The following is a 25,531-nucleotide window of genomic DNA, read 5'->3' as shown; positions in this document are numbered from 1 at the left end:
CGTATGGGAAAGTCAGCAGACGAGATTTGCAGGCTTTGTGGATCGGAAGTAGAAACGGCCGAACACTTAGTATGCAAGTGTCCAGAGCTGGCTGGCCTGAGAACCATTCACATGGGTAACCTGGATACCAGAGAGGTAACGGCCAAGGCCCCTAAGGAGGTTATCAGTTTTATTAACATCATTGACGACATTCCTGGGTTTCTATGAATGAGTAGGATAGAGAACAAAAGATCTGCATGGTCGCAGTTCCCGGGAGGCTTACCGAACCAAAACGACCCCAGTTCAAATAATAATAATAATAGGAGGAAAAGGGAAGAACAAAATAGGTCATTAAATTGTTATATTAATCCCCTTAATGACTAGATGCTGTTATAAATTTACCAATAAGAATTCTACTGGACATCCGTAACTTTTGGTCAGAGCTCTCCACAGCTGACTATCATTGGGCAAAGGTCTCATCCCCAATAGCGATAGAACAGATTGAGTTGCTTTGGTCAGATGACTTTCCAAATCTTTTTTGATCGCTGGTCTCAAATTATCGACCAATTCTTTTTGTTGTGGAGATAACTCTTGATACCATTCAGGTCCAGCCAAACACAGTAAATGGTTATGAGCGTATTTAACTGCAAATTCAAACCATGTTATTTAAAGTTTCTAGAATTTAATGATTCAGGACCAACATTCAGCTTCGGCGTCTGCAATTCTTCTCGCTGTTATGGCTGCCAATCTTTTTTTGTATTTTATCTGTTTCACCGCCCATTTATCGAAATATTTCTCATCCAAGAATTTCCATTGTGGAAGGATGCCATGAAAGAATTCTGTCCCGCCGAGGGTAAGACCGTCACCTGTTTTCAAGACTTTTTTCCCCTCCTTTTTCCCTACACTCTAAAATTGAACAAGTTGAACAAAGTTCTCATTAATTAAAATCGTGATAAACCTTTAGCGCCCCAACGCTAATGTCCATCCCAAGACATATTCCATTTGGATTGTTGGGTGCAAACGCCATTTTTTACGTTCAATTTTAATTTTTTCGCCAAAAATTAAAATTATGTGTAGTCAAACAACAATTTTGACAAAATAATGACAAATTTAGTTCCGTTTTGACAGTTGGTGCGTCCTATCTTGAAATGAAGAAATCTACATCTCATTCTACAGGGTGTTTCCTAAACATGCGGCAAAAATTCAGGGGGTTGTTCCTTGGACTATTCTAAGAATATTTTGTCCTTTGATGATTTTTGAAAAACCTATTTGTTTCGAAGATATAGGGGAAACAAAATTTCAGATAATAACATTTTATTATGAAAAATTACATGAAAATTCAACTCAACCTACAAAAACTGTTGAAAATGACCACCTCTAGCCAGCATACAAGCATCCAATCTTCTCCTCATTGACTGCCGAACCCTTTCAAAAACACCAGGATCATTTCTTATTAAGTTACACCCAGCAATGATCCGATTTCGCAAGTCTTCCACATTTTCTACTGGAGTGGTATAAACTAATGATTTTAGATGGCCCCATAGGAAATAATCTAAGGGGTTTAAGCCGTTTTTAGTAATTGGAATGTTGTTAAACAAATTTAAAAATAAATTGTACCTACTTAGTAAACACAGTGCGGTACGCATTTTTATTTAAACTATTATTAATTTTAAAAATATGAAAAATGTTGTTCGCCCTGTATCTTCGGAACAAAGAGGTTTTTCAAAAATCATCCAAGGACAAAACATGCTTAAAATAGTCCAAGGAACAACCCCCTGAATTTTTGCCGCATGTTTAGGAAACACCCTGTATAATTTCGTCTCGATGATCATAAAGATGTGATCAACTAAAAACTAATGTGCAGATAAAATATTGCTTTTTGAAGGGAAAAAATACTGTTGAAGCTGAATCTTGGCTTGGTGAAGAGTTTCCGACGTCAGCACCAGGAAAATCAACCATCATTGATTGATTTGCTAAGTCAGATTGGATAAAAATAAGGTACCAGAACTTATAATTCACTTATTCGTCACAGTTTACTAACTGGATCTTTATAATAATTTGAATTTTCCTGACGATTACTAGAGAATTGTTTGAAATTTTTTTCTCGAAATCTGTAGCAGATACGACTAAACTACAAGACACCAAACAGTGTCTGGAGTAAAGAAGCGGGCACTGTTCCGGAAAAAATACCACCCTGTATATTTGCATACAAAATTAGCATATCACATGACGGAAACTTTAAATTGGAATATCTATGCTAAATCATAGTACGAGTCATCGTAAAGGGTGTTTTATTAGAGCTATAGAACTTTAAATTGCAATAAAACAACGATGGATTATTCGATTGGCATGAATTTTATTTATCCGCAAGATAATCTTTTGGCATTACATTTTAAATATGATTTCTGGCATATGACCGCCACGGCTGGCTAGGATGTCGTCTAATCTGGACGTCCAATTTTCGATGACTTTTTCCAACACTTGTGGCCGTATATCGGCAATAACACGGCGAATGTTGTCTTCCGAATGGTCAAGGGTTTGTGGCTTATCCGCATAGACCAATGACTTTAGGTAGCCCCACAGAAAGTAGTCTAGCGGTGTTAAATCACAAGATCTTGGAGGCCAATTCACAGGTCCAAAACGTGAAATTAGGCGGTCATCAAACGTGTCTTTCAATAAATCGATTGTGGCACGAGCTGTGTGACATGTTTCGCCGTCTTGTTGGAACCACAGCTCCTGGACATCATGATTGTTCAATTCAGGAATGAAAAAGTTAATAATCATGGCTCTATACCGATCACTGTTGACTGTAACGTTCTGGCCATTATCGTTTTTGAAGAAGTACGGACCAATGATTCCACCAGCCCATAAAGCGCACCAGTCAGTTTTTCTGGATGTAAAGGTGTTTCGACATACACCTTATTACCGTATTAGCTTGTCGCATTTGGAGTCAGATTCGACAATTTTGTTTGTTGACGTAGCTATTCAACCAGAAGTGCGCTTCATCGCTAAACAAAATAAAATGGACTTAGTGCGCGATACGTATTCCGCACAGAACCATTATTTTCGAAATAAAATTGCACTCTTTGCAAGCGTTGTTCAGGCGTGAGTCTATTCATGATGAATTGCCAAACCAAACTGAGAATAAATCACTTGACAGCTGTTAAATCGGTCGCCATCTTGAACAGTAATGCCAACTTAAAGTTATATACCTCGAAAAAAAACACCCGTTATAAAGAATGGATTTCCTTGTGTTATGGCTAAAGTTAAATATACAAACTGATACAAGGAGCTGTTTAAATTTAATTTTTTTTTTAACATAGATAGAATGGCAAGGAGTATATGATTGAATTTGGACAAAAAATCATGAAGGTTTTTTCATGTAAACAATTTTTGTTATTTAAATGTTGTAGTCGTTTTTTGCAAGTTTTTCAAATTTTACAACAAACCAGCTGTTCGAGGAGATCCAAAGTCGATGTTTAGTTGTTGTTAAAATGCCTAGAGCACGTGTGCGTGGAATTTATCGCCAGCTAAGTGAATTTGAAAGAGGTCGAATTATTGGTCTACGGGAGGCGGGGTTGTCATTTCGAGAAATTTACCCCAGCCCCCACGGAGACTTTGGCGGCTCTGAGACATGAAGTACAAGGAGCTTGGGATAGTATCCCTCAAGAAGAAATATACCATATCTTATTGCATCAATGCCGAGACGTGTTGGGGAGTGTATAGATAATCACGGTGGACAAACAGATTATTAACAAATTTATTGAAAAAAAATGTAAATCCTTCGTTTTTTTCTCCAAATTTCAATCAATTACTCCTTGCTATACTATCTCTATGTTTTACCAAAAAAAAATTAATTTAAACAGCTCCTTCTGGGGGTGTTGCAGTTTCTTTGTCAGTTAGTACATCTTTTGGAAGGAAGGTACGCTATAAAAGAAAACTTAATTAAATCAAAATTCAACAACCTGTATCTCGGAAACAAAGCGTTTGCGGCCCATGTGTACAGGACATTTTTTAAATAATCCGAAGAATCTGTCACTTTCTTATGTACCTCCAATTATTGAACATTCACGTTGTTCACGTAACCAGAATTGTAGAAAATTGCAAGAATCAAATACGAATGTTCTTCCTATAATTCTACTTTGCGTTTTCAGCTTCACTTCGACCTTTTCCAATAGAGCATGGTTCCTAAGTCTTAATTCGATTCCACTCCAGAATTGACCTAATTGCTCTTCACTACACCACATCAGAGCAAAATTTTCCGGCGGTTCCTGTTTGGGCTTCCGCAAGTGTAAACATCATTACAGGCCGGAGATTCGAACATTGGGCTCGAGAGAACGACAGAAATCGAAAATTATCTCTACCGGAGACATGAAGTTCCGAGGCCCTCGTTCAAACGTAATTGTGGAAATGTTTCCTGAAATGTTAGCTTGTTGGTGGCAACACTCGTGATTAGAAAGAGCGTTTTACTGAATTCCAAGAAAACATGATTTCAGAATCGGTTAAATATACAGGGTGATTCACTAAACTAGACTCATCATGATTTGTTTCTTTTTGTTTTGATAATATAGTTATTGTATAATTTTATGAGATAGTTTAATTATGTACACCTGTAATTGGGCTTTACGGCCTGTTGGATGTATTATTTTCAAAATAAATAAATAAACTAATTATGATGTTGTGCTGAAAATTTGGAGTCTCAGACAATGATCTTTTTCCCTGAAATATTTTCAGATCTCTACAACGTCCGGTTATACCTGAAATATACTGAAGGGTGTTTTTTTTAGAGCTATAGAACTTTAAATTGCAATAAAACAACGATGGATTATTCGATTGACATGAATTTTATTTATCCGCAAGATAATAATCTTGTGGCATTACATTTTAAATATGATTTCTGGCATATGACCGCCACGGCTGGCTCGGATGTAGTCCAATCTGGACTTCCAATTTTCGATGACTTTTTCCAACATTTGTGGCCGTATATCGGCCATAACACGGCGAATGTTGTCTTCCAAATGGTCAAGGGTTTGTGGCTTATCCGCATAGACCAATGACTTTACATAGCCCCACAGAAAGTAGTCTAGCGGTGTTAAATCATAAGATCTTGGAGGCCAATTCACAAGTCCAAAACGTCAAATTAGGCACCAAACGTGTCTTTCAATAAATCGATTGTGGCACGAGCTGTGTGACATTTACGCCGTCTTGTTGGAACCACACCTCCTGGACATCATGGTTGTTCAATTCAGAAATGAAAAAGTTAGTAATCATGGCTCTATACCGATCACCATTGACAATAACGTTCTGGCCATCATCGTTTTTGAAGAAGTACGGACCAATGATTCCACCAGCCCATAAAGCGCACCAAACAGTCAGTTTTTCTGGATGTAACGGTGTTTTGACATACACTTGAGGATTAGCTTCACTCCAAATGCGGCAATTTTGTTTGTTGACGTAGCTATTCAACCAGAAGTGCGCTTCATCTCTAAACAAAATAAAATGGACGTAGTGCGCGATACGTATTCCGCACAGAACCATTTTTTTCGAAATAAAATTGCACTATTTGCAAGCGTTGTTCAGGCGTGAGTCTATTCATGATGAATTGCCAAACCAAACTGAGAATAAATCACTTGACAGCTGTTGAATTGGTCGCCATCTTGAACAGTAATGCCAACTTAAAGTTATATACCTCGAAAAAACACAGCCGTTACTACTTCCTTATTTCAAATGGCACACCCAGTATATTATTGCATCATTAGATTGCTTTTTTTTATGACAATTTCAGCTATATGCTATACCTTGGCCCATAAATATGAGCCAGCAAAAGCTTTGTTTTCGAGATACAAGGTGTTTCTTGTATTCCTACTTTTTTGTGATGCTTAACCAGTTTATTGAATCTTTATTAATATTTGCTACAGAGTTGGTAAATAAGTACCAAAACTTATAATTAATTTATTTATGATAGCAACCTAAGCGGATCTTTATAATAATTTCGATTTTCCTGCGAATAGAGAGCTGTTAGAGTTTTTTTCTCGAAATCGATTGCAGATACGACAAAACTACAACAAACCAAAAAGTGTAGTTCTGAACCAGAGTTTCTTTTTAACTTTCTCTAAACTACCAGAGGTTCACAAAAAAATTATTCTGGAGGAAAGAAGCGAGCACCCTCCCAGAAAAAATTCACCATGTAGATTTGAATTCAAAATCAGGATATCACATGATAAAAATTTTAAATTAAAATATCCATGTCAATTCAAGTTGAATATCTTGTGAAGGGAAGGTGCAATGAGAGAAGAACTTGAACTTTAACATCTGAATCTCAAAAACAAAACGTTTGCGGACTCATGTTATAGGACATTTTTTCTTAAAATGATTCGAGAAATCTGTCATTTTCATTTGTACCTCCAATTTAGGAGCACCCTGAAGATATAGTCAATTCAAAACTGATGTCTTCACAAATAAATTACAATTCCAATGAAACACAATAAATTCAACAACACAGCCCAGACAATTTTTCGATGAGAATAACTCAGTTCATTTCTTTGATTACTACATATTGAAATTACCCCCAGTACCCCCCATTTCTACTCCCTTGACCTTGGGTTCATGAGTTAATGGGATTCGTATTAAAAAAAATGGTGCCGATGAGGATTCGCATTTTTTTGAATATTTGGGCAGGAAAAGCTTTTTTCGGAATTTTTTTTTCTTTTTCGATTCTTCAAATACGTAGTATTATAAGACTGTTTAGGGTTTGGACCAAAAATGTACAGGGGGTTTATGAGAAGACCGTGAACTTGGACAACTCAAATTCATCAAAACGCAAAATTTTCAAAATAGAACCTATATTTTTTATTATTTCAGTCAATTCTACGTACAAAAATAGTGGGGTTAATTAAGCAAACCCTATATCTAAAATGAATACTTCAACAGTTATCGAGGAAGAACCCTAGTTTTCACTCAAGGTATAGCATATTGCCATTGGAAATATTTTGGATCTGTTAACACCAACACACTAATCCCAAACGGTTTTGGATATCCTTGTAGTGCTCCTCTAAATAGTTTTAATCCTGTATAATAAACATTTGTGCAAAATGTGCAAGTATCTCGTTGCTCAAAAAAATCGCAATTATCCAAAATTGTTCATCATTCCCTAGATTTGAACCCGATTCAAAAAGAAAACTGTGGTGGCAAAAATTATTTTATTATTATTATTTATTAATATTATCTTACCATGGGGTCGATCTTAGAACATTAATAAGAGGAACGGAAATCGCCCTGTAACTGATGCATTTGTTTTGATGCCAACATTCGTCACTCCTTGTCTGACGGGATACTATAGCAGTAGCGTAACATCCATAAAAATTCTTTCGCGTTTCAGTAGGGTCGATGATTTTCTCAGTTCAATGATTTAGCTATTGTGAAGTTATGAAAAAAGGATTCCTGATAAAGCATTCAACAACCAAATCAGGATTCTCCACGCCTATGGCTAGCTCGCACAATCGGCTTGCTTGATTGTGATTGGTGACACTAAACTTCCATCTCTCTTGTATTCAGGATCGAGCACAAATGTTTACTTTCCGTTCCTTCTATCTATATTCTAAGATCTAAGAGATTCAGTAGAAGACTCCAGAAAAACTTGGCATTGTAATTTCATCTTTATAATTGACACTTGTAATTTTTTTTAATTAATAAGGATCTCTTGCAAACCATATTCAGGTAAGACAAAAAAAAAACACAAGAAGATGGTCATACAAATATCTATTTCAATATTTTCCTAGTATAACAATTGTAGTTAAAAATTTTCATTATATAAAATAACTATATACAAATATTTCTTCAATCACATATTTTGATATAAAATCTCCAATACTTTTCTGCCTGCGGTTTAATACTTTCAATTTATGAAATGAGATTAATTTAATCTTTCATATTGTCTATTATAGTCATCAAAACTGTTAGGAAGTCCGTAGAAGGCATACAATGAAAAACCTGTAAAGAAGCAAATGAAAGAACCATATAACACATACAAACACATACAAATGCGAACAAAATACACAAACAAAGGGCAAATTAACCAAAGGAAACATCAAAAATAAAAATGAGGCTGAGATTCCAGAACTACGACATGAAGTGGACAAAACAAAAGGAAACAAAGACTTGGGAAATGACGGGTATTGAAAATGGATAATACCTCTCGTATTACCTATATTTATCCTTTATTTTTGTATGGCTCAGGTGAACACACCGTGTAAGTGTATACGAGAATTAATAAGGTTTACAAGTCATTAATGGACATTTTATGATATATGATTGCTTTGGGATGAGTTTTTTCAATATTGTTATGTGTATCTTCAATCGTTTTTATTTGTTTGGTCGGCATTCAATTTTGAATCTTCTTCCCTATTGCTAATTTTTGAAGGTTCAGATTCTTTCATGTTCTTCAATATGTTCAATTTGGAACTAATTTCATTTTCTATGATAATTTTAGCTTTATCTAAATCTAAACTATCATCAATAACATTTTCTCTACTGAATCTCATTTCAGGTTTATTAGACGCATTTTTGGGATCTATGAAGGAAGGCTCCCTCAGGATTTTAACTGGTTTTTTTAATGTTTCATTCAATTTGCCTTTGAATTCTTCAAATTCTGCCGTCCCAAATTTAACAGAATCAGGTAAGTCTAGTGGAGGTTCTTGGTTCAGTGGTAAAGATGGACGTACAACAGGTCTTAGTTTTACAGAATTAATAGCATCTTTGGATATTTCCATTTTCTTTTGGTTATTACTCAAAGGCTCATTGTTAGATTTTTTTCCAAGGTTAACTGATTTGCTTTTCATGTACCTTGGCTTGGGAATTTCTGAATCTTGTTCAGACTTACTTATATTTTCTTTGACATCTTTATCTTCCAAACTAGGTCTTTTAACGTGTCTCAATTTCACCAGAGGAGGGAGATTTTCAACATCAGTTACTGGTTTATTTTCTTCATTTTTCAAAGTAGGACTTACATTATTTGAGTAAAATTCATTGGTACTTTTTACATTTTCGTCTTTCTGAGGATCATTGAGTCCTTGATCCTCTAAATTAATTTGTTCAATACTAGGTCTATGAACATGCCTCAATTTAACAGAATTGAGGGAATTCTTGTTGATTATCATTGGTGATTCTCGTTGTTTAGCTTTTTGTCTCTCAAGAGTGAATGATCCATTTTTTTGAGTATTAGGACTAGGATTTGGGACAATGTTTTTTGTTGTAAAATGAGTGAAGTTCTCCATAGGCGGAGGAGGAGGTGGGGGTGGAGGTATTATTGATATTGGTGCAGGATTACATATATCATTGCTGACTTGGTCCAAATCTGAAGTTTTATTTGGACCTGTGTCAATTACGGAACATGCACTAACGAAAGATATTTCGCTGCTTGAAGAAGATTTTGGTTCTATTTCTTGTTGATCGGTTCCTTTGTTGTCATTTTCGACTTCTTCAACTGATACTACGTTATCAGGAATTAAATTAGAATCTCCAGGGGAGCATAACTCAATTTGGTTATTCTCTGAATCCTGAGGATTTAGTAAATCAATATTGGCCTTCAAACTATTCAAAAGTTCAGAGCGTAAAGCACTATTGGGGGTATCCCTAAAATCACCGTTAAGAGGCTTATTGGACAACACTAAAGCTGGGGGTGGATCTGAAGCAGACATGACATTTGGTGTGATAGGATCATCTTCAAAGCTTTCTATAACAAAGTCCAAAGATTCTATAATCCTACTCGGACTAGGTGTCTGAACATTTGATTCATTAGAATTTTCAACAATTTTCAAGGAAGGAATTTTTTGATCGGTAATAACTAAGGTTTCTTGGATTGCGCCATTTCCATCTGAATAAACTAAGTTATCATCATAAAACCCGCCATTTTCATAACTTTGTATAGGTGTCACCCTTGGAACTTTTTCTTCAATATTGTATAAGCATCTTCTGGAGATATAAAGAATGGGAACACCTAGGAATAAACCAACCTTGTCTTCAATAACTTCATGCAAATATAATAAAACAAAATATTTTCAAATTCATGGATATTTTGTTAGATAAATAAAATTTTAACTTGCTAAAATTGAAATGTTATAAATCGCTATAATATACATATATCACATTGGCATATATGAAATTTCTTATCCATAATGTTCATTATAAAACTCAACCAAAAATCTAAACAACACGAACCAAAATACAAGTTGAATTTCATTCAAACGGATGGTTTCAGCATGATAAAACATGAAAGAGGCGTCCAGGAATGGACAGCAGAAAGCTGACAAAGAGAAGACATCTTATTTAATCTACCTGACTTGAATATTTTGATTTACTTTCTCCCAGAATTAATATTTTTACTTGACGATAAAGAAAAAATATCCATTTAATGAATTGAATCCTTACTCAACAGAAATTCATTATGAAATAAAATAAAACAAAATAATCTATATTTCGACTGAATATCAAACTGAAAGAATACTCTGGCTTCTCCAGGTTAATTAACCTGGAGAAGCCACAGTATTGACAAAGCAATTGTTGTCATATTAAGATATTTGTGAGAATTATTTTGTTTCATTTTATTTTCAGAAATATCTAGTTCCTAAGTTTCGAATTTATTATTAAAACCACAATAAATCAATTCAAGATCAAACAAGAAAGGAGAAAAGTAATACATACTCAAGAAACCAGACAGAAAAGGCAAATAGAAATATAATTTGATAAGCTGAGGTTAAATTAAGTGTAAAAAATGCAAAAAATGTCAATCAAAAGATTCAAGAAAATACCTGCATTACAATGCATGTCATTAGCTACAGCTGGAATAGATTTCTCAGAAAAAAATTGATCACTGCATTTATAGATGCTCAGATGAGTTAGAATATTAGCTCAGAGAGAAGAAGACTCAACCCATCATTATTCCTGTTTTTCACCTATTTCTAATAAAAACGTATAATAAAACCAATGCAAAAATGCTTGGAATGTATTTTTTTTTATTTACTCTACCCTTGTTTGATAATAGAAAATTAAAATGGAAATCTTACCCAATATCATCCATACGGCAAACCGTATCCATGTAGCTATATCCAACATTACCATAAGATAAATATTACAGAAAATACTGAGAGCAGGTATCAATGGTACCCAAGGAACCTAAAAGTTGGAATATTTCAGAAATTATAATTTTTTTTTGCATTAACTACAATACCTGGAATGACAAAATCGTCCTTGATACTGGTTGACTTGCAATTGATACTATCGTTAGAGCCATAAAAGTCAATATCACAGTCACTAGGGTCAAAGGAATCACTTCTAAATTGACAATGGCATTATCGAGATATAATGCACATAGGGCCAGTAGAAAACAAAGTATACCTGAAACGAAAATTTTGATTTATTATACAATATAAAATTATACAATAAAAAAATATCGAAAATCTGGGAAAAATTTCTTACAGAACAAACAAATATCAATAGTAACAACGGTCTGAGATGTTTTGTTTGGAGTCTGATAATTTCCGAAGTTGAATATTTGCTTCATCACAGATCTATTTTCTTCGGTAGATTCAGTCAAAGCTGTTTCTTCACTGGCATTTATAGGTCCCGAATTGTCCTCGTCCACGTATCTGAAAATGAATATAATGAAATAAATGAGAAATCAATACAAAATTTAACAATTAATTATTGATTAACTGAATATATCAATTTTTTTAGAGCTAGTTCGATGGCCATTTGTTTGTTTATGAACAATAAAGTACTGTTACCACTACTACTACTTAGAGCTGGAATTATATCCAAGTAGCAACCATATTTCAGGATTGATACTGAAAAATTTCTTGGAAAAAAAATTTAAGAAATTCTGCATTTATTATTTTTTCTGGAATAACTCAAAATTCATCATTTATGTTTATTTATTATAGTTAAAATATCCACTTGCAGGTGAATTTCCTTGTGAAAATATATTTTTCAAGTAGTACCTATTAATCATGATTGGAGATATTGAATGTGATGAAAATTTTCGTTTGAATGAATTTATTGTTGTGTAATTGTTAATGAAATATTGTGGGAGGGTGTTTTACTTGGAATACACAGAATATACTATTTATTTGGTTTACTATTTATGTTTATATACAGGGCGTCTCATTCAAAAGTGTCCACCCTCAATAACTCAACAACGAATCAGAAGTTGTGAAAATACTGAGACAGGTTATTGAGGGTGGACACTTTTAAATGAGACACTGTTTTATCATTAAAATGATAAAATAACCAATAATATTCTTGTTTGATGAAACTCAATATTATTATTGGTAATCCAAATTCATAAAATATTCGTATTAAGAATAATCCACCTACCTATCATAATCAGTTGAACCAGGAATGGGCATATAACCCTGTTCGTCCACAGAATACCTAGCGTGAAACAACACAAAAGCACATTTAATTGACACACAAAACTAACAGAACATTTTTCTTAGACATTAAATCTGTAAAAACCAATAATCAATTACCTCAGTAAAAGCACTGAAGCCGCCACTATCGTATAAGCCAAGAGAGTTCCTATTGACATCATGTTTACCAAAGAATCAAGTTCAAACAATGCGGCCATGGAACCTTGAAAAATAATTATAGAATGCAAAAATTCAAGTCCACGTAACTACACACCTGTGAATAAACCGGCAATCAATGTTCCAATCACTGGTGTTTTGAATGTTTGATCAACCCTTCCTAAAAATTTGAAAATCAAACCATCAGATGCCATTGCGTATAATATCCTCGGCAAAGGAAACATAGCTCCAAATAAACTGAAAAAAGAAAGTAAGTACCAAGAAAACAAACAGGGGATTTTTCAACATTCAAATACACAAAATCTAAGAAATCGTTTTTTCTCTTTACTGATCTTCTACATTTGTTACATATTATGAAAAATATGTTGTCAGAAGACTGTAGTGAACATCAAAAATAAATCATATCTCATCTGTTATACTCTTTTTGAAATTTTTTATAGGAATCAAGGATCAAAGATGTAATTTTCATGTGGCTATTATTTCAGTGAGAAAGCAATTGAACAATTTCTTGTAGACATTTCTGATGACTAGAAAATGCTTCCGTCATATTATTACTATTCCAAAATTGAACTCACCTAGCATAAAGTCCAAAAATTGCTCCAAAAGTCACAATGTAAGCTGCAGTATACCAATGGACTCTTTGAAATGCAAATGGAATGGGAGCATTGGCGTTCTACAATAATCCAAACATTTATTTTTTCTTATTATTTATATATTCTGATAACTCACTTGTTCATAATACGGCACCATAAGTGTCAACACTGTAGATGTCCCAAAATAAGCCAAGAATATAATAAGTAATGATGCAATAATGGCTATGGGAATAGCTCTCTTGGGATTTTTCACTTCTTCTCCTGTTGTTGCAATACAATCAAATCCCACAAAACCGTAAAAACAAGTTGCAGCACCTTTTATAACACCCTGTATCCCGAATGGGAAAAAACCTCCTTGTCCTAGGTTTGTTGTATTAGATACGTTCCTCACATCATTGGGATTGATGTTCCAGTTACTCCAATGAGCTAAAAATTGAACAAATTTTAGGCAATTCACTTGTAGGATCTTTATTTTCTCCTATTCCTAATTTAATAATGACTGTTTATTCAGTACATTTCATTCTAATTTTTTTTAATTTACTGCATAATTATTTGAATCCAATTCACAGGGTGTGAAAATCACCTCTGTGTGTATTCCTATGTGAATAATTAAATAAATATTTCATTTTGGAACTTTTTAAATAAAAAATCTGACAGGTTGTTGGCCAGTTGGTGAGATCACGTGCCCAAGCTGAAGATCGGCAATTTAAGAAAATTATTATCATTAAAATATTGGTATTGCATAGAGATAAGTATGTATATATTTAAATATTGTATGGGTATTATGAAAAAACGAATTTTTATTTCATAATTGGATAACTTTATTACAGCTTTTATCAATCCGTTAGCTTGTCGATAAGAGGTACTGAATTATATCATGATATATTGAGTTGCATTTCGAGAATAGCTTTTTTTTTAAATAGGAAATTATAAATCTTCGTTTTATTCGATTTTTGAAACTAAAACAATCAAATTGAAAAATTCTTCTGCCCAGAGTGCACATTTCTCAAAAATCATTTGGACCATTTATATGACAATGAGAGATAAAAATCTAATGAATTTTAAAAAATTATTCATAAAAACTATAAGACATAAAATTATGAACGTTTAATGGCGTACGATTCTGGATTGAAATTTGAATATTTGATTCAGAATTCAGAACAAATAACTGTAGGTTCAAAAACAAGTGCTACTGGTTACTTGGACTTTTTTGTAAGAAGTAGGTATATATCGTGAAAAAAGAAGATCCAAAAACATTCACATTAAAAATTTCAGGAAAGTTGAATAAATTTGAACCTTAATGAACTAACAATTCAACAAAAAGCGAATTATTTAAAATAACAGTTCAAAAAGTATTTATGAAAAGTTGCCTTCCTTCATAAAATACCTACAGTGTTTGAATATGCATCGAAAATATTAGGGCAACAATTTTGCTTTCACCTTACTGGTCTTTAACCTATGTTGAAACAAACAAACAAAACTCTTTATCTTCATTTTGTTTATGCTAAAAGTGATATAACCACTTGCTTATATAGAGATAACACCAAGAATGTGATTGTTTCTTTGGGTCAAATGAAGCTTACATTCTTGAGTTTGATATGAATGACATGCTTTTACAGACTATTGATCAACAAAATATTAATCAATAAACTAGGGAAGTAATTAAAGGACAAAAATGATAAGAATAAGCTAGGTCAGTTTTAATTTTTGACCTAGATATTTTTGGATAGAATATAGGAAGTCTTTACAAAGGTAAAAGAAAGGCTAATACATATAAGCAGACAAATTAGCTTAAGTGATTCAATCCCACAAAATTCAATACATATTCAGCTAAATTTTCATAATTTCATATAATTGTTTGAGCGTACATTCACAATATCTGTAATTTCGCATTTTTGAGCCAGTTGTGGCCTCAAATGATAATCCGTCCTTGAATTCGAATCTGTCTGTCCGTAAACACGATAACTCTCGAACGGAAAGACCTAGAAATTTGTAATTTCAGGACAGGTCTCGAATGCCTTGGACAAACTCCAAATAGGATAATAAATATGGTAAATATGGTCTTTCGAAATTTTGGTTTATGTTAATTTCCAAACTGCAGATTTCAGCAAGATGAGAATTTTCAATTGGAAGTAAAATAACAATTTTAAGCCTTTGCAAAATTTCATATAGAATACAAGAATAATATCAATAAAAATATTACCCAATGTTTGTGTGACCACAAAACCAACAGAGTTGAGATTTTGGGTGTTGACATAAAATAACAATTCCTACAAAATTTCAAGCCAATTACATCAAAACCATAAAAAATTCAAGAAGAACATTAGAAAAGGAACACCCAATATTTCCATGACTACAGATCCGATCAGAATGAGATTTTACGTGTATATTAAGATTCAACAATTCATTTATTTATTGAAAAAAATGGGACAAACAGTTTGCACCCAAAAAAGCAACAAGCTTCATGCAAAATTTTGTGTTGATTGGACTGTAGAAAATTCAATGGAAGCATTTTAATTTTGTTACTTAGGAAAAAAATCACAATTGATAATTGATCATCATGAACATCGAATATCAACAAAATATTTGAAATTTTTATAACTTTTTGAATGCAAAATAATCAAGTAATGATCACTTACCATTCATCGCACCAGCTACAATTACAAACAAAACAACTGCTATATTGCAAGTGGTGAAGATATTATTCAGCAAACTACTTTCCTTCATGCCAAAAGCTAAGGCAACTGAAATAAAATAATCAAAATAAAAAACAGAAGAGAAAAGATTCTAACTACTTACTTGACAGAATGATGGGAACGCTGAATGCAAAAAAATCGAAAAATGAAGACAAATAAGGCACATCTATAGGTGCCCAATCTCTGAATGTATTATTCAATGTTCCATTACAAAGATTGTTCACATAGCCACTCATACCTTTTGCTACACTAGCAGATCCTAAAAAAAATATTGTTTACAGAATGAACATACATAAAATAGTTCCAGATAGGCAATATTCATAGTAACTTACCTATTATGTATTCCAAAATTAAATTCCAACCAATAATAAATGCAATTAATTCTCCAACGCATACATAACTGTATATGTAAGCAGAACCAGCTCTTGGTGTTCTTGCACCAAATTCTGCATAACATAAACCTATGAAAAAATATCACTATAGCTAAAGATTTTTCAGTAGTTGTTTCAGTTTCTTTGTTCTTCACTACAGATTAATTCAAAAATTATGTTAAGAAATATATAAAATTTACCTGCAAACACTGAGGCAATAGCAGCAATCAGAAAGGAAATAATAACTGCAGGTCCAGCAGTATCACTAGCCACTTTACCTGCAAGCACATACACCCCAACCCCAAGAGTACTTCCTACACCTAATGCTGTAAGATCAAAAGTATTCAAAACTCTAGCAAGGGGTGTTTCACTGCCAGTATCGGAATCAATTGCTTTTCGTCGAGTTAAAATCTTCCAAAGTGTAGCCATTTTAGTAAATCGGTAATGAGACAAAAAGCAGACAAATCTCGAACAATTACTTGATCATCTCTGAAAATTCAACGTGATAAAATAGATAAAAAAGAATTCCAGGCCAAAATAGATACCTTGCTATTCATCATCAACTATTGATAATAAATTCCTCTTGGTTTAAAACACAGGTTCATATTACACTCTTATCTATTGCAACGTTATCATGCGGAGAACATATGACCACAAATTTTCAAATCCGTATGAATTTAGGAATTGCAGAAATCTTACTAAAGACCAAATTCGAAAGCACTCCTATCACTATAATACATAAACAATTTTTGCAGATTTACGACATTAATTCTCAAACTCAATTTTGAGTCATTACACAGGAAACATACCAGCAAAGATAAGAGCTGTGAAGTTCCAATTTACATGCGAAGATAATCTATTGTTATCACCAGACAATGGCATCAGAATAAATGACAAATATAACTAGGTTATAAAAATACGGAAGGTAATAGACAATGTTTATGAAAATTTATTTTGTTTCTATCATAAGAAAATCAAACTTTTACAAAATGTGAATGAATTTATGTGTATTACAAAATTTATTGTTCCAATGGTTTATTCATTGAAATTTGCTGTAGATAGGAAACAATAAAAACAATTTGCCAGCTGAGAATTCTATTTTGACAATAAACAGCTGATATTCTCAAGGTAATGAAATAGATAGAGATTCTTTTTCTATCTCTTTCTAAATCGGAAAGGTGATAAACTCTATGGTTTTTATTAATGTGGAAATTTTACCTTGGCTAATACAAAACACTAATATGGTAACTGAATCGTTGCGACATCTTCGAATATTTCCGGTCGCCGACTGCCTCAATGCAGATCTTCAATTACTTCAAGAATCAGACGCATCATAACAAAACCCTACCTCTCCTCACTTCTTCTTGCAAACATATCAAAATAGTGAACAAAGACAAAAGAAAATATTATAACAGGCAGGGCTTATCTGTATATTTTATTACTCTGGCTGATATTAGTGTTCTGTGATTTCTGCAATTTGAATTTCATTTTCCCGCTCAATTTCAAATATTTCAATTGGGGATGAGAAGTGAAATATTCTTCACACCTCTCAGTGCGAAAGTTTCAGAGAGTCTTAGAAGAAATCTAAGTAGAAAAAGTAATAATATTAATAGCTAATACATAGAAATGAGCGTAATCTTCAGGTACGTAGTATTCACCATTTTACAACTTATTGCAAAAATATGATATAATACCACTAGTGCCAAATCTATTCATTTTGAAGTTTCATTTTGCTTTTTGATGACAGTAAAATTAGAAAGGAAGAAATTCCATGAAATCCACCCAAAATAGATTTTGGCTGGTGCTTCTCTTTATGGTTCTTTGGAATGTTTCATACAATTCAGGTGAATATATAGATGATCCCATGTTTTACTGAAGATTATTGATCCCCGAGTCCTTCATATTGAGTAATGTAATGAATACTGAACATCAATTCCTCATACTGTAGTGTTTTGAGTCAAATTTGATGCATTTTATTCAAATAAGATGTTGAATTAAATGAGCGGATTGTTGGATCTAATATTATTTCTAATTCATCATTATCATTTCATTATCAAGGCTCGATTATCGGGTATAATCATTAGAATGTAATGATAGTTGTAAGATTTTCTGTAACTGGGTATATACCTGTAGAAAATAAAGAACCTTTATTATTATTATTATTATAGAATATGAAGTCAGGAGCATATTTATACAGTTCTGTGGCGCATAAATTCCCCCACTTCTCGTAAGTGATTTTCTCATTTTTGTTCAAATTCTTCAATTTCTAAAATTGCAATGCAGTCAAAATAAAATTTTGCATAAATCTTGAAATTATTATTTCATATTTACTTATTGCAAAATCTCAACTCGGTTATTAGCTCTTTTTCTCGCTCTGATAACGTTATCAACACGTGAAATTTTGCACTCTCATCACGATCGGATAATTATTAATGAATCTCGGAAATATTGGATATTTCTTTTCCAATATTCATATTGAATTTTCTATGGTTTCGATGAGGTGATCATTTTGAAATTTTGCACGGACTCACGGAGCTTGTAATTGTTATTGCATATAAATATCCAAAATCTCAACTCTGTCGGTTTTGTGGAAACTGAAAAAAAAACTCAACCAAGGCACTCAAGATTGGAACCTACCCTAAAAATTTCAAATTTCTAGTTTCTTCTATTCGATAGTTATCGTGTTTACGTCCAGATAGGTTTTGGGGATGTTTTCGTCATCAGTGAGTCGAACCTTATCGTTTGAGACCATTCCAAGCTCAAAATTCGAAAAATACTAATGAGGGAAGGCTAAGCTAGAGAGATTCAGTAGAGAACGAGCGTTCGAAAATACTCTTGCTATGGATATGACAAAATGCATACTCATCATTAGAAATGAAAGATAAAACAATAGAAACCGAGATTTACATTAAGAAGAAATGAAATTCATTTCAAACTACCTTTGACCCAATTCTTATATCCATATTAAATTTCATCAGAATCGAATAAACAGAACTAGGGAATTTCACTTTTACGAAACTCGAAATTCCCATATAAACTTCCACAAAATAGGTAGGTTTTGATATTGCTATATTTTTATTTAATTGTAAAAAGTTGCAGCACTAAATACAACATCAAATTTCAGCAAAATCAGACTAGTAAAGCTCGAGATTGAAGTCTCGGTAATTTCAAAATATCCGAAATAGCTGAATTTATTTTGCTTTAAAAAATATGTTAACCAATGAGTAAATATTTTCTCAAAGGTGGCAAGAAATATTCGGAGATATTCAAGAGGAAACCAAAAAAGCCCTGCGACGAAGAAACTTTGGTTAATCTTTTAGCCGAAATTCAAGTTATTAATCCAGAAACGATAATCAATTTGAGCACACTTGAAAAAGTTAAACCTCTCTGCAAGTAAGTGTCCTTTTTAAAGCTCGAATTCAAATGAGAATTTACAGTAGCTCATTATATGAAATAAATCAGCAACGAGAAGTTACTAATTTAGAAATAGAGGGTGTTCCTAAATTGGAGGTATAAATGAAAATAACATGGGCTCGCAAACGCTTCATTTTCGAGATAGGGTTGATATTTTTTAAGTTTTTTTTTTCTGATAGTACCCTGCTACCGATTTCGAGAAAAAATTACAAACCAGTAAACTTCAGGAAAATCCAAATTATTATGAAGATCCAGTTGGTACGCTGTGATGAATGAATTAGTTATAAGTTTTGGTAACTACTTATTTACTCAATCTGTAGCTAAGATTAATAAAGATTTGATAAACTGGTATAATCATCACAAAAAAGTTGGACTATTAGGAACACCCGCCAGTATCTCGAAAACAAAGCTTTTGCGGGACCATGTTTATATGATATTTTTTTATTATCCAAGAAATCTCTCATTTTCCTTTGTACCTACAATTTAGTAATAACCTGTAAAGTGGTTTTATAAATATCTGTTGCAGGAGAGTGGCGGAAAATCTAGAAAAAATGGAAGAACTCTTATCAGACTGTGAGCCTCCACATCAACCAAATCTATATCTTCAACTTATTAAAGGGGTGGAAATCTTATACAGAAAGTTGTGTACGGATTCTCCATTCAGAAAACGTTGGTGAATCGATCATTTATAAATATGTATTACGGATTTCAAAACCCCACTTACTAAAGGATGTTTTTTTTAGAGCTATAGAACTTTAAATTGCAATAAAACAACGATGGATTATTCGATTGACATGAATTTTAGTTATCCGCAAGATAATCTTGTGGCATTACATTTTAAATATGATTTCTGGCATATGACCGCCACGGCTGGCTCGGATGTAGTCCAATCTGGACGTCCAATTTTCGATGACTTTTTCCAACATTTGTGGCCGTATATCGGCAATAACACGGCGAATGTTGTCTTCCAAATGGTCAAGGATTTGTGGCTTATCCGCATAGACCAATGATTTTACATAGCCCCACAGAAAGTAGTCTAGCGGTGTTAAATCACAAGATCTTGGAGGCCAATTCACAGGTTCAAAACGTGAAATTAGGCGGTCACCAAACGTGTCTTTCAATAAATCGATTGTGGCACGAGCTGTTTGACAAGTTGTGCCGTCTTGTTGGAACCACAGCTCCTAGACATCATGGTTGTTCAATTCAGGAATGAAAAAGTTAGTAATCATGGCTCTATACCGATCACCATTGACTGTAACGTTCTGGCCATCATCGTTTTTGAAGAAGTACGGACCAATGATTCCACCAGCCCATGAAGCGTACCAAACAGTCAGTTTTTCTGGATGTAACGGTGTTTCGACATACACTTGAGGATTATCTTCACTCCAAATGCGGCAGTTTTGTTTGTTGACGTAGCCATTCAACCAGAAGTGCGCTTCATCTCTAAACAAAATAAAATGGACGTAGTACGCGATACGTATTCCGCACAGAACCATTATTTTCGAAATAAAATTGCACTATATTTGCAAGCGTTGTTCAGGCGTGAGTCTATTCATGATGAATTGCCAAACCAAACTGAGAATGAATCACTTGACAGCTGTTAAATCGGTCGCCATCTTGAACAGTAATGCCAACATAAAGTTATATACCTCGAAAAAAACACCCTTTATTATGCGGGAGCTCTAGTAATTGTGAGACATAGTTATCAACTTGAAAGTTCTCTAATCGAGATATAATTTTGCTTTAGTACCTACCTATCCAGTTTCAATTATGTTAATTGAAATAATCTTCCTACTGTAAATAAATAGTAATGAGATATTTTACTCGATTTCCGGTCAAAGCTAAAGAGCACATTCTTTTATATGGATTTAAAACGATATCAAGGAAATAGAAAAATATTTTTAGATGATGATCTAAAAATTTCTTTCGGAATCAATGATCTGCAGTTTGGTACGTGATAGGGAAACGATCTCGTACAGCTAGTTGTCTAGAGCGCCAATCTAAAACGCTTTTATCTTACGTGATTATTTTTGCTGGATTAAGGTTTCGAAACCTTAAACAAAAGATTTTCACGATAATTAACAGAATATAATTTCATCCAGAATTTGAAGAACATTTCAAATGCCTTCACCAGTTCCGAAAAGAATTTGATAAATGTAATGGTGCTCCTGACTGGATGGAAAATTCAGATCCTGAAGTTATATGCGCGTAAGTAAGTATTTCGGAATTTCGTCGAGATCTGATGCCATCCAAAAAATGAATATTTCAGAGAGTATAAAAGAATTGCAAATTGTTATTATGAAGTGGCAGGTACCCACTGCGGCAAAGAAGCTGCTGATGTCATGAAAGAGCTGGTTATTTCGATAATAAATAGCATTTTGACAGTCAAATGTGACATCGGGGGAAACCCTGAAGATGTGATAGAGATCGAAGCAGGACCAGATCACCCGAAGTTTAAACAGACAAATCTACCAAAACTAAAAGTTAGTAGACCCTAGAATTATACCTGAATATGTCTGATTGCTTACGGATTTTAGTCTATTGTGGATATAGCTCAAATTTTTCTCGACAAAGAAAATTAATTAAATTTGGCTAATTTATTGGTGGAAAAAACTTGCCCTGTGTAAACCGCAAAAAATTACTTTCCAAGTGATGGCGTAAACGGAGATCTATTGTCATATTTGGCCGTTTACACAGGACAGGCAAGTTTAGTTATTTCTGTCAGTAAACTAGCCAAATATAAACGACACAAACTTCTAGTCGATATCTACACTTAGAACACTAAAATTCATATAGCAGTTATAAATTAACGAACTTCATTTTGCAGGAACAGAAAAATTACTCAAATGCAAATCACCTTGTTGTTGAAGCTGATCAAATGATATTGTCTCTGTTCTTAAACATTTACATTACCATGATATTTTAATCTCTCAATATAAGTGAAATTAGTCTCCATTATTATTTACATTAACATGGTTTATATAAACAATTGTAAAATCGCCGTACTGACCTTATTTGACTACGACGTAACAATCATTTATAAAGACTTTGTAACATTCATATTGCGGATTTTTTCTGTATGTAATTTTCTAGAAAACTAGAATTAAGTAGGTACTTAAGAAAGGATATTGAATATTTATGATTTGCCACACTGTATTCAGAAAAAGGTAATTTTTTTCAGTTTCAACTCTCTCAATTCCTTGGGAGGTGACATCGTATTATATTGTTATTTGTTCAAGTAAAAATATTTAACACAATCTGTTCTCAAGATTCTGAGTTTCAAAGTTACGTGAGGGCCACTCCGCGTAATTCTTATTCTATATCTATGTCGTAGGTGAAATGTCCTCAGAGTTTTAGACAGTTTGTTGTCATGTAATCATGTGTAAATCTGACATTTGATTTGAGTTTTGTGGTTACTTCAATAATATTATTAATTGTTATGGGTACATATTTGAAAATTTATTTACTAGATCAACTGAATTATGAAAAATGGCAATAAATAAAATATAATATACTGGTATTCATGAAACTTTAATATGTTTTCTTTAATTCATGGTTTCTATAAATATATGGTGAAGAAAGATGAGTACTGTGTACTTATTTTGGGTCTGGACAATGCAGGAAAAACTGTAAGTTTCCCAAATTATCTTTTAAGGAATTCTAATTAATGACATATTCATTTCAGACGTACCTAGAAGCAGCAAAAATGAAACTTACTAAAAATTATTCTGCTATTAATCCACTTAAAATTACTACAACTGTTGGACTCAATATTGGTAGAATCGAAGTTAATGGTATCAGTCTGAATTTTTGGGACCTTGGAGGACAAGCTGAACTTCAGTCACTCTGGGATAAGGTTATATATGATTTTCAACATAGGATAAAATTGACTTAAAATTTTCTTGTAGTATTATGCAGAATCCCATGCTATAATTTATATAGTTGATTCCTCAGACAGAGAGAGAATAGATGAATCAAAAGAAACCTTTGGTAAGAAATTTAAAAAAAACCTCTTTATAATTTAATTTTTTATATTTGATGTATTACTTCAGACAAAGTCATAGCTAGTGAGAATTTAAAAGGAGTTCCATTACTTGTGTTGGCAAATAAACAAGACATTCCAGAATGTATGGGAGTTAGGGAAGTCAAACCAATTTTCAATAAAAATGCTCAACTCATTGGAAAAAGAGATTGTATGGTTATGCCTATTTCAGCTCTCACAGGGTAATTCAATTCAATTAATATATTGAAAATTCAATTGTTAATTTTCTTCTTTAAAGGGACGGTGTTGATGAAGGCATAAGATGGCTCGTAGACTGCATTAAACGAAATAGTTTTTTAAGGCCTCCAAGAAATCAAGAGGAAACTTAAGTTGAAAGTGTTATGAGATCATTTTTACGTATATTATGGAGACTTTGTAAATATTTATTTAAATCTTCGTTCTCAACTTGTTAAATAATTTTTTTTATACTAAAAACAATGAAAAATATTTTCATAAATGCTAAAGTATTAATTATTCTGAATAGGATATTTGATAAAAATAACAAAAATATGCCAAATCTTAATAGATTAGTGAATTTTTGATTTTCAACATATTTATGTATATACAATTTGTAGCTTAATTTGTTGAAATAAATTAGTAATTTTTTTCTTGTTGATCTTAGGCATCTTACTAACCACATATTTGATTCATATATTAATTACTAATATAATAAACCTACTAAAATATCTGTATGCCAACTGATTGAGATCAAAATGCAAATATTAACTCCATATGTTATTTTACATATAAATTCAGAATTTCATTTTGATCACATATATTATGTAGGTTTGAAATTATTAGGGAAACAAAATTTTGAATGGCCATATTTACAAAACCTCCAGTCGAATTTTGCCTATCATCAAAATTTTGAGATGAAATATATCCTCAAAATTGCAAGATCTTTCTTTTCGAGATTCATCATGTTTAGGCTGGACAGACAATCTCGAATTTGGCCACCGATTCGTGATTATCGAGTTGACATTTATCGTTCAAGACCGTTTGTTAAAATTTAGAAAGCGATCTATATGAAGAACAAGTGCTTAAGACAACACAAAGAAGGCCTAGTTGATGTTGTATATGTTAAGATTGGTTCATATTAATTTAAATGTGTTCTAATATACAGGGTGTTTCCTAAACATGCGGCAAAAATTCAGGGGGTTGTTCCTTGGACTATTTTAAGCATGTTTTGTCCTTGGATGATTTTTGAAAAACCTCTTTGTTTCGAAGATACAGGGCGAACAACATTTTTCATATTTTTAAAATTAATAATAGTTTAAATAAAAATGCGTACCGCACTGTGTTTACTAAGTAGGTACAATTTATTTTTAAATTTGTTTAACAACATTCCAATTACTAAAAACGGCCAGTTTTTTGACTAAAAATTGATAAATGCAGATGGTAAAGGAATACAGATTAAACACGGTTTTCATTTGAATTCGTTTTGTGATGTATTAGCAATTTTTAGTCAAAAAACTGGCCGTTTTTAGTAATTGGAATGTTGTTGAACAAATTTAAAAATAAATTGTACCTACTTAGTAAACACAGTGCGGTACGCATTTTTATTTAAACTATTATTAATTTTAAAAATATGAAAAATGTTGTTCGCCCTGTATCTTCGAAACAAACAGGTTTTTCAAAAATCATCAAAGGACAAAATATTCTTAGAATAGTCCAAGGAACAACCCCCTGAATTTTTGCCGCATGTTTAGGAAACACCCTGTATTTACATAAATACAATTTTGACCAGATAGATGTTCAACCTTTATTTTTAGAATTGAAATTAATGGAACGGGAGTCACATTATTGAATAGAACAATTCATCTTTTTTCGTTTGATTGTTCAAATTTTTGAAGTA

General features: G+C 32.8%; 4 protein-coding genes across 7 annotated transcripts in view; 2 read left to right on the top strand and 2 right to left on the bottom strand.

The window, feature by feature from the left end:
* LOC123680182 overlaps nucleotides 1-1,086 on the bottom strand; it is a 29,254-nt gene extending 28,168 nt beyond the window's left edge. For all 3 annotated transcript variants that reach the window (XM_045617957.1, XM_045617958.1, XM_045617960.1), the window contains exons 1-3: nucleotides 938-1,086; nucleotides 681-885; nucleotides 382-623 (exon numbers count right to left, since the gene is read on the bottom strand). In XM_045617957.1, coding sequence (XP_045473913.1) covers nucleotides 382-623; nucleotides 681-885; nucleotides 938-1,006 — 516 coding nt within the window. In that variant the 5' untranslated portion in view covers nucleotides 1,007-1,086. The remainder of the gene's footprint in view (nucleotides 1-381; nucleotides 624-680; nucleotides 886-937) is intronic.
* Nucleotides 1,087-7,720: 6,634 nt separating this feature from the next.
* On the bottom strand, nucleotides 7,721-17,248 carry LOC123680676 (high affinity cationic amino acid transporter 1-like). Of its 2 annotated transcripts, XM_045618691.1 has the most exons (15): nucleotides 16,766-17,247; nucleotides 16,421-16,709; nucleotides 16,182-16,310; nucleotides 15,953-16,108; nucleotides 15,793-15,897; nucleotides 13,290-13,579; nucleotides 13,136-13,233; nucleotides 12,658-12,797; nucleotides 12,504-12,606; nucleotides 12,349-12,405; nucleotides 11,452-11,621; nucleotides 11,204-11,370; nucleotides 11,040-11,148; nucleotides 8,183-9,973; nucleotides 7,721-7,968 (listed from the first exon to the last, which is right to left on the bottom strand). In XM_045618691.1, the coding sequence occupies exons 2-14, from the start codon at nucleotides 16,647-16,649 to the stop codon at nucleotides 8,331-8,333; spliced, it is 3,396 nt and encodes a 1,131-aa protein (XP_045474647.1). In that variant the 5' UTR covers nucleotides 16,650-16,709; nucleotides 16,766-17,247; the 3' UTR covers nucleotides 7,721-7,968; nucleotides 8,183-8,330. The 2 variants fall into 2 exon arrangements, with proteins under 2 accessions (XP_045474647.1, XP_045474648.1); XM_045618692.1 differs by lacking the exon at nucleotides 12,349-12,405 and having other exon boundaries at nucleotides 16,766-17,248.
* Nucleotides 17,249-17,893: 645 nt separating this feature from the next.
* Nucleotides 17,894-22,589, top strand: LOC123680677. Its single transcript, XM_045618693.1, has 6 exons — nucleotides 17,894-18,064; nucleotides 19,463-19,613; nucleotides 20,161-20,303; nucleotides 21,737-21,842; nucleotides 21,904-22,117; nucleotides 22,462-22,589. The coding sequence occupies exons 1-6, from the start codon at nucleotides 17,992-17,994 to the stop codon at nucleotides 22,558-22,560; spliced, it is 786 nt and encodes a 261-aa protein (XP_045474649.1). The 5' UTR covers nucleotides 17,894-17,991; the 3' UTR covers nucleotides 22,561-22,589.
* Nucleotides 22,590-22,978: 389 nt separating this feature from the next.
* On the top strand, nucleotides 22,979-24,283 carry LOC123680678 (ADP-ribosylation factor-related protein 1). Its single transcript, XM_045618694.1, has 5 exons — nucleotides 22,979-23,263; nucleotides 23,320-23,490; nucleotides 23,543-23,624; nucleotides 23,687-23,858; nucleotides 23,915-24,283. Exons 1-5 carry the CDS (start codon nucleotides 23,171-23,173, stop codon nucleotides 24,003-24,005), a joined length of 609 nt encoding a protein of 202 aa, XP_045474650.1. The 5' UTR covers nucleotides 22,979-23,170; the 3' UTR covers nucleotides 24,006-24,283.
* The last annotated feature ends 1,248 nt before the right edge of the window (nucleotides 24,284-25,531 follow it).

The sequence above is a fragment of the Harmonia axyridis genome, chromosome 5 (genome assembly GCF_914767665.1).
Source record: "Harmonia axyridis chromosome 5, icHarAxyr1.1, whole genome shotgun sequence".
Lineage (NCBI taxonomy): Eukaryota > Metazoa > Arthropoda > Insecta > Coleoptera > Coccinellidae > Harmonia > Harmonia axyridis.
Note: the sequence above shows the minus strand (reverse complement) of the source record. Positions and strands in the feature narration are given on the sequence as shown.